This window comes from Condylostylus longicornis, unplaced genomic scaffold (genome assembly GCF_029603195.1).
Source record: "Condylostylus longicornis isolate FDR11 unplaced genomic scaffold, ASM2960319v2 ptg000017l, whole genome shotgun sequence".
NCBI lineage: Eukaryota > Metazoa > Arthropoda > Insecta > Diptera > Dolichopodidae > Condylostylus > Condylostylus longicornis.
The window spans coordinates 3903017-3920236 of record NW_026577986.1 but is presented as its reverse complement, the minus strand read 5'-3'; the positions used below and the strand labels follow the sequence as shown (position 1 = coordinate 3920236).

Here is a 17220-nt window from a genome sequence, read left to right as displayed (position 1 = left end):
CAAAAATTTCAATTACAGTATTGTATTCGTTTAGATCTAGTACGTCCTATACGGTTATTTGACGTCCTTTTAAAAATTTAATATATCTATAGTATCTAGTGTGTCGAACAAGGTAGTGTTTACTATTTATTGTCACATAAACAATATATTTAAAGTCGTAATAATTAACAACCTTATATAGGCTTTCAAATAATATTTTAGTCATTAATCAATTTTTAACACGAAATTGAAATAATTCCAAATTTTTCTGTAACATTATCAAATTACAAGTAACTGTATTAAATAAAATTTAATTACATAATTATGTACCTATATATATGTGTGTAATACAGTTAGTCAGACTATATACTTAAATATTTTCTATTAAATTAATATTTTTTTATATATGTACCTTAGGTTCTATCATTTTATCAATTAATCCACATCGTGGTGCTGTGTAATTATATGGCATTAATGTTACCATAATTACTAAAATTTATAGTAATAATTATTATTTAATTAATATTTTATTTTTTGATTTTGTTTTCTGTTTGTTTTTTTTTTCTGATTTTTGTATCCACATTCAATTCACATTTTAAATAATATAATAAATTAAATTAATCTAATAAAGGATTTCATTTTTGTATTTTATTTTAATTATGAAAATATTATTATACTCGTATAATTAAATAATTAATTAATTAAATAATATTATAAAATTAAAAATAATTGTTACCTTTAAATTTAATAATTGCAATAAGAGAAATATGAAAAAAACCAAAAACTTTTATTAATTCATGTAAATTTTTTTGTGGCGCGTTTCAAATTTATGAAAAAAAAAATAATATAATTTTAATTTAGTATAATTATTATTTCTATTTAAAATAATTATCACAATTTAATATTTCTATTTATTTGTATATATATAATATATATTATGTACGTATATGTATTTTATTTTTTTTATAATTGAAATTGAAATTTAATATTTTTTAATATAGAATTAATTGGGCTGCAATTGTTAATTGTAATTATTTGTTAATTATTACATTAATAACGGTAAATGTATGCATATAATTTGTCAATAATAAATTATCAAATGTAATTATTTTACTTGCAAAAAATTTCACTACCGTCGGAAAACTCATTGAATATTATTTTTTTTATCACAAATAATTCAAAAAAAACTTAAAATGCCTTTTGAAAAGATGAAAAGGACATTTGTAAAATAATTGTCACAAAATATACAATTTTCTTTTTTTTTTCTTAGAAAATAAAATATAAAAGTTAAAATTTTATACAATAAAAAAGCCGTTTGTATAATCACTCATTCTTTTTGCGTTGAAATTCTACAGTTAACTAAAGTCTAGTTTAAAACTAAAAATTCTTTGAAGCCAGGAAAACGTCATTCATTATTCAATTTTCTTTTAATTTTACTTTCTTATTTTTTAAAGTTGGCAGCACTTATTATACTTACTCATAATATTCTCGTTTATTTAAAACACAGAGTAAGTATGTATGCATGACACACTGATGTTTTTAAGAAAATATAATTTGTTCTGCATTTATGTTCAATACATAGACAGAATTATACGCACACGATGATATTTAAAAATGTGTATGAATGAATTTGTAATATACGTGCTATCCCTATTCAAACATGTTCAAATATAATGTAAATGTTGAGTTTTGTATAATAGTAGTTGTGTTAATAGTTTAAGATAGTAATTTTTTGAAGCAGAAAGGTAATAAAAATGAAGGAAAACTCAGGTGTTAATGCGATAAAATTTATACATTTATAAAATCAGTTCGAACACTATATAATAAACAAATGCTTATTATTATACTCACACTTATGTACTTTACACAAATTACGCTTAAGAAGAACGTATTATGAAGATAATTTAGATCGGAAATCTTAAAATTATAATAAAATGCTTAAATACAAGTTGTTCTTGTTGTGTGAGTGTTCTATTTCTGAATTAAATTTTTTTTTTGTTTACTTTCCATCTCTATTTTGATAACATTTTTGATTGTGTTTGTGGAAAAAAAAGTGTAGGTATCTATATTTTTTATTTCTTTTATAGTATGATTTTTTTTTCTAGAAGAAAACAAAAAAAAAAAATAAATTTTTGTTGACAAAGAAAATTAAAATAAGAAAGAAAAAAATCATGAAATTTTAACATAGAAAGAGAGAAAGAAAAGAAGAGAATGGAATGGTTTAGTTTTCAAATTGTAGCCACATTTTTTAAAAGAAACTATTGAAATCCAGTCAACTATAAGATTACCCTGATTTGAGAGTTTAAGTTTTAAGAAGTTTTAGTTTGAAGGCATACAATTAAATTTTTATAAAAATTATAAGTTTGCTTTTGAAGGATAAAAGGATCTATAGAGTTTTGCCCCAAAGGATTGAATTCAAATACCATGTAAAAAATATTGTGCACTGAATTGGGACTCAGTTTAATAAATTTTCAGTTCAACAAATTAACTTCACTTATTGGTCAACATTAAGAATAATATCATGCATAAAACAAAACAATATGAAAATTCATTTTTGGATACTATTTATAGCAAATTTCAATTTAATGTAATTAATTTATTGTTATATTGAATATTTGCCTTCAAAACTCACCATTGTAATTATTTGTGATTTAATAACAAAAATTGTTAACGTTAAATTGGCAACATAACGTAGAAAATATTGTCATTTAAACGAATTGCTTCAGTTGTTGGTTCCTATTAACACAAACAAAAATATTTTTTAAAGTTGAACTTTAACCACTAGAATTTGGGTTAATATCACAAAACTGTTCATAATATCTTGTGTCCGAAATATCCGTATTCGTAGAAGTTTCTTATCCAAAAAAAATAAAAAACATGCATTTGAAAACGTAAGATTATTAAATTCAATTGACCAAAAGTTTGAGAATTTTTACTGTAACATAGCAATTTAATCAGTTCTGAGTAAATCTTTAGAATTTTTTTAAAACAGCTCAAAAAAATAGAGCAAATCTTGTTCAAAAACTTATATGTATTTGGTATACAATAAATTTTCAATTAATATCAAATAATTTTGAATTCGCTGCAATATTCAAGTTTCTGTGCAAAAATTTTTCGTCGTTTTTCTGCAAAAACCTTTTGATTATTTTGTTTAGTAGTTAGAAACTGTTCCTTTAACATTCTAACTTAAATTGTCTACTCCATTTTTAACATTAAACTATTTTGTACGAGAAGAAGAAAATGACAAAAAAAAAACAATTGAATAAAATATTTATCTTAGCCCATCCCATATAGCAATTATCTACCTTTCTCGTATACTACATACTTGAACCGTGTTTAAACAAAACATAAGCTTGTTGTTTGTAAGTATGTACATATGTACTTAAATTTATCTTTGCTTTGTTCGTTTTATTTTTGTTTTATTCTCGTTTTTATTTTATTTTTCTTCTTCTTTATCTTTATTGTACACCTTTTCTGAAATTGCATTAATAGGAAATGTTTTTTTTTTTGTTTTTGATTCACACACACAACCAACTATGAGGGAATCTTGTAGTCTATCTCTATATATATAGTAGTTCTATATTTTATTACTCACATTGCATAAGTATGAGTTTTCGTTTAAATTTGTGTTCGTTTTATTATGTATGGTAGCTGGCAAATTCAATGGCAAAAGGAATATCCTCCCATTTTTGTTTTTTTATTTTCCAAAAAATTTTTAATAGAATTGTGTTACCCCATACACTTGTATAATTTCTATTTTCTATTTACCAATACAAGACCTACTTTATTATTATTCTAGATTGCGTGTGTATTGAAAGTTGAATTGAGAAAATAAACAAGAAAAATTTATGCGAAATTTTATTGTCTTACAACTACAATGGATTTTAAGGATTTTGTTTTGTTAATCCTGCGGATTTTTATATATACATACACATACGATGTAAACAAAGCAAAAACGGAATGAACATTTGTTTTTGGTTTTTTACTTATTCTTTTCTTCATTTATGATTATGTATTTTATTGTTGTGAGAAAGGACAAAGGACACCTGAAAATTTTACTTTTTAAAATTATTCAATTTTATTTATAGAGTTTTTTATTTTTATATTATAAAATTTATTGATTTTTATCATATTGTCATATATTTTTTTAAATAAAAATTTAGTCCTTTTTGATATAGGATTATATTTTACAGCATGGCTGTTCTGTAATTTATTTGAATTAGATTTGAAGTGAGAAGTGTCAATTTTTGTTTAAAAGATACCGCTTTTGCTTTAAGCCCAAATTGCGTATGGATAATTTTTAATGATATTGGGGTACGGTAATTTACTGTTCCCATTCTGGAATTACGGATATTACTTTACATCACTGAAATTAGGCACATTTTCCAATATTACAATTTAATTATTGTAATTGAAAATTTTATTTGTAACAAAAAATCGCATGCGGAAATTAGAGATTTCGGTATTTTGTATATAAAATAGTTGCAATATTTTTTCATTCATTTTTTTTAGAAAGTATTCATTAATTTATATGGAATTATTTAAGAAACTAGTTATGGATTTAATATTCAAATGATATTGAAGTTGAAATTAAATTTTTGATTATTGTTGTGAACGCTTTCGTTAGATTTACGTAGAAAAAGCACTTAAGATTAATTGTAAATTCTGTTAGATAAAATTTAGAATTGATTTTAATATTAAGAACTTGACATAAGTTTATCATTTAATTTTCATATATGTACAAATAAATCTAACAAATATACGATTTTGGCAAATATACGATTTTCTTCTTAATCACGGCAGTTTTGAAATACGAGTATTTAAGACAATTTTCAAACTGTAATTAAGTCTACATATGTTATTAATTTACACACAAGCACAAAAACAAAATACAAGATAGTTAGCACATAATTTACAAAAAAAAAATTGAAATTATAGTAGCTTTCCATGTCAATACACAAAATATATGTGAATTTATTGCATTCTTTACATACTACTATTTTAACTTTATTGGTGTATAACTTTAGTTTTAGTTTAAAAATTTTGCTTGTTAACTTCTGATTTCTTATAATTTAATACTCAGATTGTCAATTATGTTCGATTTTTTTTTTTCGATAAACTAAATAGTCTTTTAGAATTATTGAAAATGTAGTAACTTATTCTAATAAAAATTAATGTTTGTTTAGCACTTAAAGCACAAATAGCGTGATAATCAGATGTGGCGTGTTTAATAATTGAAGTTTTTTATAATTTATGTAAAAAATATGCGAAAATTTATAAAAAAATTCTACTGAAATTTTTTTATTTTTTTTTGCAGCTTTTCTTTCTTTTATAATTTTAGTGCAAAAATTTTAATTGTATAGCTCTAAAAGTAAAGCGTTTTTTAATGTCGTGTCTAAAATTTTTCTAAAAATATTTTGATCAGATTTTAAAATCTGTAATGAAAAATGTGTTTATATATTTTGCTCAAAATAATAAAGAATAAGTGCTTCTATATTCTATATGCATACAAGAGGGATTGAGGAAGAAGGGTGGAGCATTGGCTCAAATTTACATTCATAGTATAGTCGTCAAAGTGTAACGTATTGCCTTAAGAAGCCAGAGGAATTCTCGATGATATCTTTGGTGGAAGAAGGAAACTGGTCAAAGTCTACAAAACGTAGAGGGAGTATGCTGCTAGTTTGTATGAGCATTTCTTCATTCACTATATGTTGCTTTTACCAGAAGATATATCACTTTATCAGATTATGTTTTAAAAGTTTTGATTTTGGAAAATAATACAACAAATTTAAATTACCAGAAATTTTTTATTTAAGACTGAATAAACCCCATTAAAAATGACTGTTAGGAAAATTTGTTTCTATTTTCAGTTAATTTAGTTTGAAAACGCTGATTTATTAAAACGACCATATATAGAAAAGTATAAATTGTAAAGTCAATACAAAAGCTAATTTTTATATAGGCAATTGGTTTACTAATACGGCTACAAAACACAAGTTATCCAACCCCTATATTTGCCCCCTTCTCTCGTACCTTATAAAACTTAAAAACAAATGCATCAGTTTTTTCTAATCAGCCCATATAAATTGATATCATTGATATCACAAATTAATTTTTATATAGGGTCACATTTTATCTTAAAATCTTAAAAGAACAAAATAATAATTGACAACCGTAATACAAATTCGCAAATACGTTTGTTTGTATGTGATGTTTAAAGTGCCTTTATGTCTGCCAATAAGTCATATTGTTTTTGTTATAATTGTTGTTATCATGACGTTAACATGCTAAAAGTAAAAATTTATTAAAAACTAAAATAATATTTATGTGAATAAAAAATGCAAATAACTGATTTGAATCTCGTCGCACATGCATTCCTATCGTAATCATTATAGTTTTTTGTTGATATGTTCGACCTCACATGCTGTTTCTTCTCATTCAAATGAAGGAGTACGAAACGTGGTATAAAAAGATTTTTTCCACATATTCAACATGTACAATTTATGTATATATGCATATACAGCTACACAAATCTGCAAATTTGTATAATATAAAATTAAAAAATATAGAATTTTTATGAATAAAAGACCATATCGAAAACCGTACAGTCAAGTGAGTGAGTTGCGCTGGTTGAGGAAAGAAGTTAAAGAACGAAAATAAAAGGAAAATAAAAATTAAAATTCAAGAATAAAAAGATTTATTGGCAATCTGATTTGCAAGACCTCCAACGAGTGTTAATTTCTTCTGTTTTGTTTTCTTCATTTTATTGTTATAATTTATTTTTCGCTCTTTAGCTGCCTTCTTAATGAATTATTGGGAACATGGTTTAATAATTTTTAATTAACTTCTATAATATTACCATTTTTTTTGGTACATTTTTAAAGTTGATTAATTACATGAATTGTGTTTTGGAAACTAAATGCATGTGAAACGACGGGAAAAACCACCAATCCGATGTAAGCTTATTGTACCCTTCCCTTTTGATAGAACTATGTAGATAGTTTTAGAACTATTTAGATAGACTTGATAGAACTATGTGAGTTTTCTGCGAAACAATAATTCGCAATAGTTCTTATGATTTGGAGTAATTTGTAAGGCTCGACGAACCGATGACGGGTTGCATGGCTTTTATATTAATCCTGCGGTTGCTCTCCTTTTAAACTTCTGGGACAATGCGGAAAAAACAAGTAATCCTATTGTAAAATGCTTTCTGATTAAACAAAGCAGAATTCTAATTTGAAAACAACAGGATGATGCTACAAAATTCTTAAAGGATGAGTTTATTAAATTTTTTTTTTTATCCTATAATTGACAAGATTTAAATTTTGAATATACAGTCTTTTGCATATCGTAGTTATTCTGTCATTCAGTTGACTTTATTTTTTATTGTTTTAAAATTAAAAAAAAATTTTTTTGTTTTGTCAAAGTTTTTTTGCTTTATTATACCGGCTAGTTTGTTATAGTGTATGGTCGGTTGCTTGACTGCAAAACATTTATAAAAGAAAAGAAAAAACAAACAAACAAACAAACAATAATGTTAATTTGTGAAGCGTTTAGCGAAATCATTTGCGATGTTTTAATGTTATTTTTTTTTTGGTTTGAGGAAAAAGCCTCTACGATTTATGCTCAGGTGTTTTAAATTTTGTTTTTATTTTGTATTCAGTTAAAAAGACAAAAAACAAACAAAAATATCATAAAAATTTAAAGATTTTCTTCAATCTGATTAAATTTTTCAGATTTTCATATTATGCTCGGGTATAAACTTTTGATGTTTATACATACAAATTTTCATTCAGTGACAGTTACATATTTACATTTTTGTAAAATGTTCTAAGATCAAAATCAATGGATTCTTTCAGTAAATTAATGCCAATACAAATTTTATGAAAGATACGAATTAGCATTATTGAGTGTCAATCGGGTTTTTGCATTTTTAATTCAGTACATTCATAATAGACGGCGCGTTGTCCTTACAAATTCTGTCACTGGTGCAATTTGACGAACAAAATCTCTTCTCAGAGAAAAATAGTTTCAAGAAAATTGACATTTTTTCAATCTACTTTCAACAATTTCAATACGTGATTATTTTTTTTTATATATAAATTATTTTCTCAATAATTAAACCAGAAAATTTAAATGATAACTACAAAAAAATTTTCAATTGAATAATCATTTTTTGTGCTGAAAAAAAATTAATTTCAACCAATAGAATATTTAATTGTATAAATGTTATGAACACTAACAAATTATCGAAATGCATTTATATTTACGATTGTATATATAATGTAATGTACATATATGCGAATGTTCATATATTATATATATAAACACAAAAATAAATTTCAAAAATTTTGTTTGAACAATTAATTTCCGTTTTTAATTACAAGAATTTTATAATTTTCTATAAATGTATAAGTGATGATCTCTTAAAATTTTACAATTAAAATTAATTATCCTGACCTTTTTAAATCATCTATTTAAATATTTATGTTAAATAGTTAAAAAATATCTGCAAGTACATTATATAAAATAATTTTTTATTAATAATAGGAAAAATATGATTTTAAATTATGAATATTAACATATCAAAACAAATGGGGCTTTTGCAAGCCTAATTTTACATATTGTATTCCTCCCAATATCTAATAAAGTGTTTATGTATATGTACATAATTGTTATTTTAAATTTATTTTGTTTTGTATGTTAGAAAACTTAAGAGTAAGTGCCAAAATTCAGTCAAGCTTGATTTAAAATTTTTTTCGAAGATATTACGGGAACTATTGGTAATGTTGGGTATTATACAGTTTGTTGATAAATTAAAGAAAATTAACCGTTGAAGTGTTAGGGAACAAATATTTCATAACATACTGTCTAAAATAGCATAATTTAAATGCTGGAGAAAATTAAATTGTAGAAATTATAATATTTAAGTATACACTAAGTCTTCGAGATACGACATCTTCTAATACGACATTTCGAGTTACGACATGATGTAAATTTTGGAGAATAAAAATCTGTTTGCGACATTGTTCCTTATACGACATTAAAAATTTTTAAAATTTTTTTTTTATTTTTGACAGATTTGATTGATTTTTGAGTAAAAATCTATACCGAATTTAGTTATAAGGCAAGCCTAAAGCATATACTTTAATAAAGAACTCTTTCTAGTCAAAAATACTAGTCAGTAGTTAAAAATACGAATTGAAGTGATATACATATCAACTCAATCAGATTTTATTTTTTTTGTCAGAAAATTGATTTTTTTTGGTTTCGTTATTATATTCTGTTGTTTTGTTAAAACTTTGTTACCATTTTTTTAAGAAACAATTATAATGTAAAATATTTGGTCTAATTCTTTTTTTTTCCATACATTTTTTTTTCTTAAACGACAATTCGAGTTTGCGACATAAATTTCTGACACCACAAATGTCGTATGTCAAAATTCATACGTGAAATGTCAAAATATTTCGAATTTTAATTATATTTGATAAGAAATCACAATTGTTCCCTCACTATAGTTGATTTTGTTTTAGCAATTATTATAGTTTCCTCAAAATATAATCAGTCCCCAGTTCATATAATCAATTTTCCGAAATGAAGAAAAAAAGTCGCTTAGAACGCATATGCATTACGCAATATTTAACGTTGCATTTTGTTTGATGCACATTAATAGTTGATATATAAATGGTAATTTTGATAATTAAAATAATTTTTGTTAATAATAATTTTTCGTATTATTTTACAGCCCGTTTTAATTAATTTGCAACAGAAAAATATTTGGTTTTTTAATATTTTTGATTGTAGAATTCATAAATGTATAGGATTAATTTAAAATTTTCAAATAAATTTACATATACATATACATTTAAGTGTATTTAAATATTAATAAAGTTTTTAATTAGAACAGAAATGGATTCATATAATATGCAAATGTACAATTTATAGAGAAATGGGAAATAATTAAAATTTGTTAATTATACTTACATATATGTACGACTAGTTGTTAATTGAATACAATATTGGTTTGGTTCCGATCGTTATGTCGGGAATAATGAATGAATTTTATGTAATTAATATTTTTTAGATTTTGTTTTTGCATACAATAAATTATGGACTATAGAAAATTATTTTAGCAATTATAATGTTAATTGCCGCAAATTACTTTATACACTTGTATAAATATTGCATAATAATTGAGTACAAAATGATATTGTACTATATGCAGTTTGTAATTTTATTTGAATTATGTGGATGAAACCTGGTATTGTTACGTTTCATAGGTGTTAAAAATTTTGATTCAAAAAAAGTATTTGAGAATTACCAGATTAATTAATTGGTGTGTTGAAATTTTTTGAAAAAATAATTGTGAATAATTTTCAGCTACTAATGCATAAAATTCATAAGCTATGGTTTAGCCCCAATTTAATAATATTCTGTTATTTGGATAAGTATATAGAAATGAAAGTATTAATCTGCGTGTATATTGGACATCTATGATTACTTTACTATTTCAGAAATTTTTAAAATTTTTGAGATCCATTTTCTGGTATTGTTACGGCAAATAAATATTGTCAACTAAATATTAGGTTAGTCCATGCACCACTTTTGCATTTTTTACTTAAAATTTAATCTAAATTATAAAATGAGCTCTTTTAGGTACTGTTATATTTACCTATAGACTTTCGAGTAATTTAAGATTTAGACTTTCGAGTTATGTGGGTGTTTGTTCTGGCACTTATTCATATTATTAATTACTGTAAATTCTTAATGGTTATGTTCGCAGTCTATTGTTATATGTGTTGCTCGTCATTGTAATTTATTTCCCCCCCCCCCCCTCCCCCTACCACTTCTTCTTATTAACCCTCTTATTTATTATTTTCTTCTACCTTTCCTTTAAATAATAACGACTGTTGTATATTAAACTGATTCATGTTAATTACGCCTGCTGGTGATATTATTAATGCTTGATCTGAGTAACAGTTGTTTGATATGAAAACATAATAAGGACCACATATACAGATAATGGTAGCGTGGCAATAATAGCGGAATATGTTCACAATGGCATTTCCACTGTCAAATTCTTTTGTAGCCTGAAAAATACTGACCATTTCCAATGGTTTTTTTCATATTTCCTCGAAACTATTTTTGGCTGATTTATTCATTGAAGCGATTTTTGAGGTGTTTTGAAAAATTCATAGAGATGTTCTTTTTACGAATTTGTTTTTTGGTTTTTTTTTTTTATCATTTCCTATTTGATTTTTATATTGCACCAAATTACGTAAAATTTTTTTTTTTAATTTATCAAATTTCAAAAGAAATAAAAATTGATTTTTATTCGAAGAAATTTTTAAGTTCTTTTTTTAATAGAAAAATTTTTTATTATTTTTTTTTCTATTAATGTTTTCTTTTTTATGTTTGTTTATTTTTTTTGATATTTTTGATTTTTGAAAATATTAGAGATGGGACACTCTTTTGAAAATGATACAAGAACTTTTAAATTAAATGTGTATTGAATTGAAAATTAATAAGAGTTAAAAGCTTCTCACTGATTTGCTCACTGATTTTGAATTTTATGAAATTAACATGATGAATCATTTATCATATTACGATAATTGCGAATAATTACCCGAATTAAAAGAATAAGAAAAAAATTATAATTAATTAAGTACAAGTATGACTCAGTTTTCAATGTAAATATTTGGCTGACGCAAAAAGTGTCAACTTTCATGACCTATACATATTAACTTGAACTTTCCCAAAAAAACAAAGAGAATGAAGAATTTTCTCTGAATTTTACTTACAACTAAACTACGTACGTGTGTGTTTGTAGAGTATGTTGGTAAATTTTTACAATAGTTTCAAAAATTTAAAAAAAATTTTATATTGAGTCTTTTAGTTGCATCTATTTGTTAAAATTATGTTGTCTATCGCTTTAAATTTATGATTATGGTTTTTTGAGTTATTGTTCTAATGACAAAATACATACATACATATATTTGCAATATTAAATAAAGTTATATACGTAAATTCTGAACTAATTTATGTTTTATTTTAAAAAAAATTAATTAGTTTACAAAGAAATATTTATAAATCCTGTATTAAATTCATCACTACTCCATAGTTTGCTAGTACAACATATTTATTGTATTATATAATTTAATACATGAATTTAAAAAAAAAATGCATGCTTTTAGGCGCATGCATTACTTTGTATTGGAATTTCTGAAAATTATAATATTATAAATCACAATTTCTGTAAAATTTAATAAATAACTAATTTAATTGTTGCATTCAATATAATAAAATTTTACAATCATATTATGATTTTATAATTTAGGCTTGATGTGAGTCCTTTTAACACGGATTTAAAATTATAAAGATAACTACACATTTTCGAGTTTTGTGAGCTTTTGATGTCTTTTAAAATAAAATTTTTTACCAGGAGAATTTTCTAATTTCAATATATTTCATAGAGTTACACAAATTCTCTAAGAAAAACCAGTTAAAAGCCCTGTACATTGCAAAGCTAAAATTCATTTCATATTTTTAAATTGCCTAGCAATTTATACAACATCTTTGTTAACATCTCTATTTAAAATTTTCATATATTTTACAAGTACCAAATAATATTTTTAACCTTAAGAATTCTATTTTGATTTTTAGTACATAAATTTCTAAATAAATTTCAAAAGAAATTTTCTTATTAATTTCACATTGTCTGTATGTCTTTCTACTCTTTTTTTTCAAATTTCTGACATGGTTTTTTCCTTAGAAGGTAAAGTTGGAGAAGTTTAAATTTTTAACAGATATTCATTTTTCAGAAACTGTAAGCTTTTCCAGCAAATTTATTTAACAACAAAGAACTGGTAGAAATTTACTGGAAACTAGTAAATTTCTTTAAAAAATATAATTGATTACTCGTAACACAATCCGCTTCAAACAACGCATTCAACCATTATGGACATTCTTATTTTAATCACGTATTATTATTATTATTATTATTATTACCACCCTAAAAGTATGCAATAATTGGTTATTGTGTGATATAATAAGAATAATCTTAAATATTAAAAATTTTTTTTTATTAAAGTAAATACTTTTATTTGTTCAAGAGAAATGTGCTGCTTTAGAAACCATTGATTTATTTAAAATTTTTTTTTATTGTATTTTCTTTTCATTATAGAAGGGCTTTAGCAATTTTTTTTCCCCAACTTTTTTTTTATTATTATATTTCTTAGAACTTCATTTCATTCGTTCCAACTTAAATATGCATTTGATTTTTCTTTGTAATTCAAAGCTAAATATATATGCATATATGAATATCTTAATTATAATAAAAAAAAATCACGTACAAAAATAGTTTTTAGTTAAATGAACTAGAAAAACTCTAATAATATTATAAAAATTCAAAAAAAAAAAAGAGCAGAGAAAAAAAACAGGCAAATTAAAAAATACCTACACACGTGGATTTTAAAAAGCATGTATAAATATCGCATGTGCGGTGTTATAGATTTTAATAATATGGCGGATGAATCCGTTCGATATTGATGTAGATGTTGTTTTAATGGTTATTGTATAATTCTTTTGTTTTCCAAAGATCAAATTACCATCAGAAAAAGAAAACAAGAGAAACAAACGTAAAAATGTACTTTTTTATACCCTGCACTTCGTGAAGGGTATATTAACTTTGGTATGGAGTTTGTAACTACTTGAAGGAGTCATCTGCGGTATGGACATATATATATATTCTTGCCCAGCGTAAAATTCTGCGTCGATTTAGACATGTCCGTCCGTCCGCCCGTCCGATCGCACGATAACTCAAAAACGAATAATGCAATCGACACCAAACTTTCACAAGTTTTTTCTTTTGTGCCAAGGACGAACCCTATTGTTATTGGAATAAGTCGGCCAACGGGTTCGGGTAGCTGCCATACAACTCCAAGAGTTTATTTTAAATATTTCAAAAACTAATAAAGCTATAAATATAAAATTTTGTATACATGTGTCCAATTATATTCTACATATGCCCTAAAAATTATAATGCGATAGCTGAACCGTTCGGGTACCTGCCATACAACTCCAAAAGCTTATTCTTAATATTTGAAAAAATAATAAAGTCAGATTCATGAAACTTGGCAGTTGTGTGTCCGGTTGTAGATCAGATATACGAAGTTTTGATGGAATTGCTTGACAGGTTCAGGTAATTGCCATACAACTCCAAAAGCTAATTTTAAATATTTGGAAAAATTATAAAGTCAGATTCATGAAACTTGGCAGTCGGATGTCCAATTATAGGCCAGACATATCCGTGAAGTTTCTATAGAATGACTTCACGGGTTCGAGTAATTGCTACACAATAACGAAAAGTGCAGGGTATAATTCAATCGGTTTATACCGACTGAAAAGTTTTTACTTGTTTTATTCTTTATTTTAATTTTATTTTTTTTTAATATTTTATTCTTTGTAGGTAGGCTATAACATGGACATTTAAAGAAGGCCCACAGACTGACTGCATATTATTGTATAACGTAACCATAGAGTTGAGTTTGTGGTATCAAAACATTTTGAAAAATGAGAGGAATTTTAATTTTTTTTTTTTTGTATTTTCTGTTTTTATTTTTTTCAAACTTTTTCAAGGTTGTTACTAGTAGTTTAAACACGTATATAGATGAAAATCAAGAGACTGATGGGAGTCATTGGATAATTTTACTAAAGTACATGTATATAAAAATAATTGAAATAAATGTATGTAATTATGTAGATATATATATTATACGAATGTATTAATGGATAGCAGAAATAAATCTGGAAATATTGTAGAAATTATTGAGAATTTTATAAAGTTGTTAGAAAATAATTTGCATTTTTAACTGTTAATTAATTTTATAATAATTATGATAATTTTCTTTGTGATCAAAAATTGCGCATATAAAAATATATTTGATTAACATGGAAGTTTTTTCAACAATTCAGTCCACTTGGCATAAGAGTAATTAAGAGAATATATGTAGAAATATTTGGGTAAATAGTCATAATGCAGATGTAATATTATGGGTAAGAATAAACCACAATATGTTGGGAATTTAGGCTATTTGAGGGATTTAAAATTTTTGCAAACACATAAATAAAGAAAATTAATCCAATTTGGATGATTTCCGATAATTTTAATTAAAAATTTCTTTAATACAAACGAAAGCAACGCGATTGTTAATCGGTTTCCCGTAGTTTGACGTGATTGTAGTACTGCACTTTGCTCTTATGTAGTTCAACTTTAAACATTATTTACGTTTAGATTTCAAAAAATAATTTACATATAAAGAAAAACATGAAATTTATTGTATAATAATTGTGTCAGTTCATATTTTTTTTGCCTCTGCAACTTCTGAAGGATCACATGCATAATAAAGTTATCAAATCGTAATGAAACTAATTTTTTTTTGCGTTATTAACAAACATTTATAATCCCTCATTACGTAATCCCTGAATAATTACAACAGATTGTGAGAAAAAAATTTCTGCCTTTTTTCTTTTTTGTTCCTTGCATGTTTTCATTCTGCTGTTTTTGTTACGTTATTTCCTCATTCCGTCCATTTCGCTCACATGATCTTTTTTTTTTCATAAAATTTCTTCATTCAGTTTTTTTTTTTGTTGTTGTTGTTCCTTCTTCTCTTGTACAATTTATTGTCCCATTAAAAACAATTTTTTTTAATTATATTGTTCAATATGTCATCCAGTCACAATATCAGCAAGCCGAGTCACTCATAATTTTCAAGTGAATCAGTTAAAATTATTTTTATGTTTGCCTTGTGTTTTCTAAAAAAAAATGTAGAGTTTTTGTATTGTTTTAATTTATATACATGTGATTATTGTCGCATTCTAATTCAGTTTATAATAATTATAAAAAATATTTTACAATTTTATGCTGACACATGTTGTTGTTAAAATTTTCACCATTTTGAATCTGTCAAAGAAAGCAAAGGCACCTTTTTTCCTATACCTTTCTCTCCGGACTCGGCGAGCTGCGAAGTCTTTTATTCACTTGAAAAGGGTAGATGGGAATTGTTGTGAACTTGGGAGTAAGAGCTAACTTACGAGTGTATTTTTTAATTATTACTAGCTTAAGATTTATTTTTCATGTAATGTACAAAATCATCAACTAAAATAAATAAGAGAAATTACACCTTAAGCTTTTATTCAGCCATTGTAGGTCATGTTCTTTATTTATTGATCTCCAAATATCTTATAGAAGTTATTTAGCCATATATTTATGAAGCTATAAATTCACATAAAATTTAAGTTACCCTACATACATAAGTATACATACTCGTAAACTTTTTCACTATGACATTAATATTGTTTGTTATTATATAAATACTGTTGTTGATGTCTCATTAGTGACACTTTGGTTCATCTTCATGCTTAAAATTTTTGTTCCTTTTTTTTTGCTGTTGTTAGTGTTTTTTCTTGTTTCTGGACTTAATTTAATGAACAGATCATAAATGAATTTGAAATTGTTTTCTATTCAACCGCATTTTGTATTTAAAGGGTGGTATTGTTTTCGTAACAAAATTTCAAATTTTTTGTGAATTAATCACAAAATTTTATGAACACTGCCGCCGTTGTGTTCAATACCAGGGAAATAAGTTAATGTAGGAGATTTTTAATAGATAATTTAATATAGGAGATTTTAAATAGATAATTTAATATAGGAGAAACAATAAATATATTTTTAACCACTCAATAAAATCAAAAAACGATTTGATTCCGCTACTTTAATTTCGCTCCTGTACTCTGATTTCGCGATAATGTGAAAGTAATGTTTGTAATGAAGTAGGTTAGCAACATTTGTTTATAAACATCAAATATAACACAGTTCTCACTATATATCGCGAAAATACTGCGTTTATGAAAAGACCTATAATATTATGCTTATATATTATAGGTTCTCCTTATTTTGAATCAGTAATCTCCTTGTTTTGAATTTTGATATCAGTACCAATAAAGTATTTTTGGATTTCGAATTTAATTAAAAATATTTTAAAATCTAGAATCAGGGACAAATTTTGAGTTTAATTTTTTAGCTGTCAAATATTAACACTTTATCGACCGGTACCCTATTTATCGGTTTTTCGATTCCTTACGCTCATCGACCCGTAGCCTATTTATCGGCTTTTCGATTGCCAGCGCTTATTGACCGATAGCCTATTAATCGGCTTTTGGTTATCGACGGTTTTTGTCAGT

General features: G+C 24.8%; 1 protein-coding gene across 3 annotated transcripts in view; it reads right to left on the bottom strand.

Moving 5' to 3' along the window:
• LOC129606072 (developmental protein eyes absent) overlaps positions 1 to 17220 on the bottom strand; it is a 98029-nt gene that overhangs the window by 24165 nt on the left and 56644 nt on the right. Inside the window, exon 1 of one of the 3 annotated variants that reach the window (XM_055516159.1) lies at positions 392 to 547. The exons of the other annotated variants lie outside the window; for them this stretch is intronic. Coding sequence (XP_055372134.1) covers positions 392 to 463 — 72 coding nt within the window. The 5' untranslated portion in view covers positions 464 to 547. Of the gene's footprint in view, positions 1 to 391; positions 548 to 17220 lie in introns of those variants that run through there. 3 annotated transcript variants of the gene reach the window in all.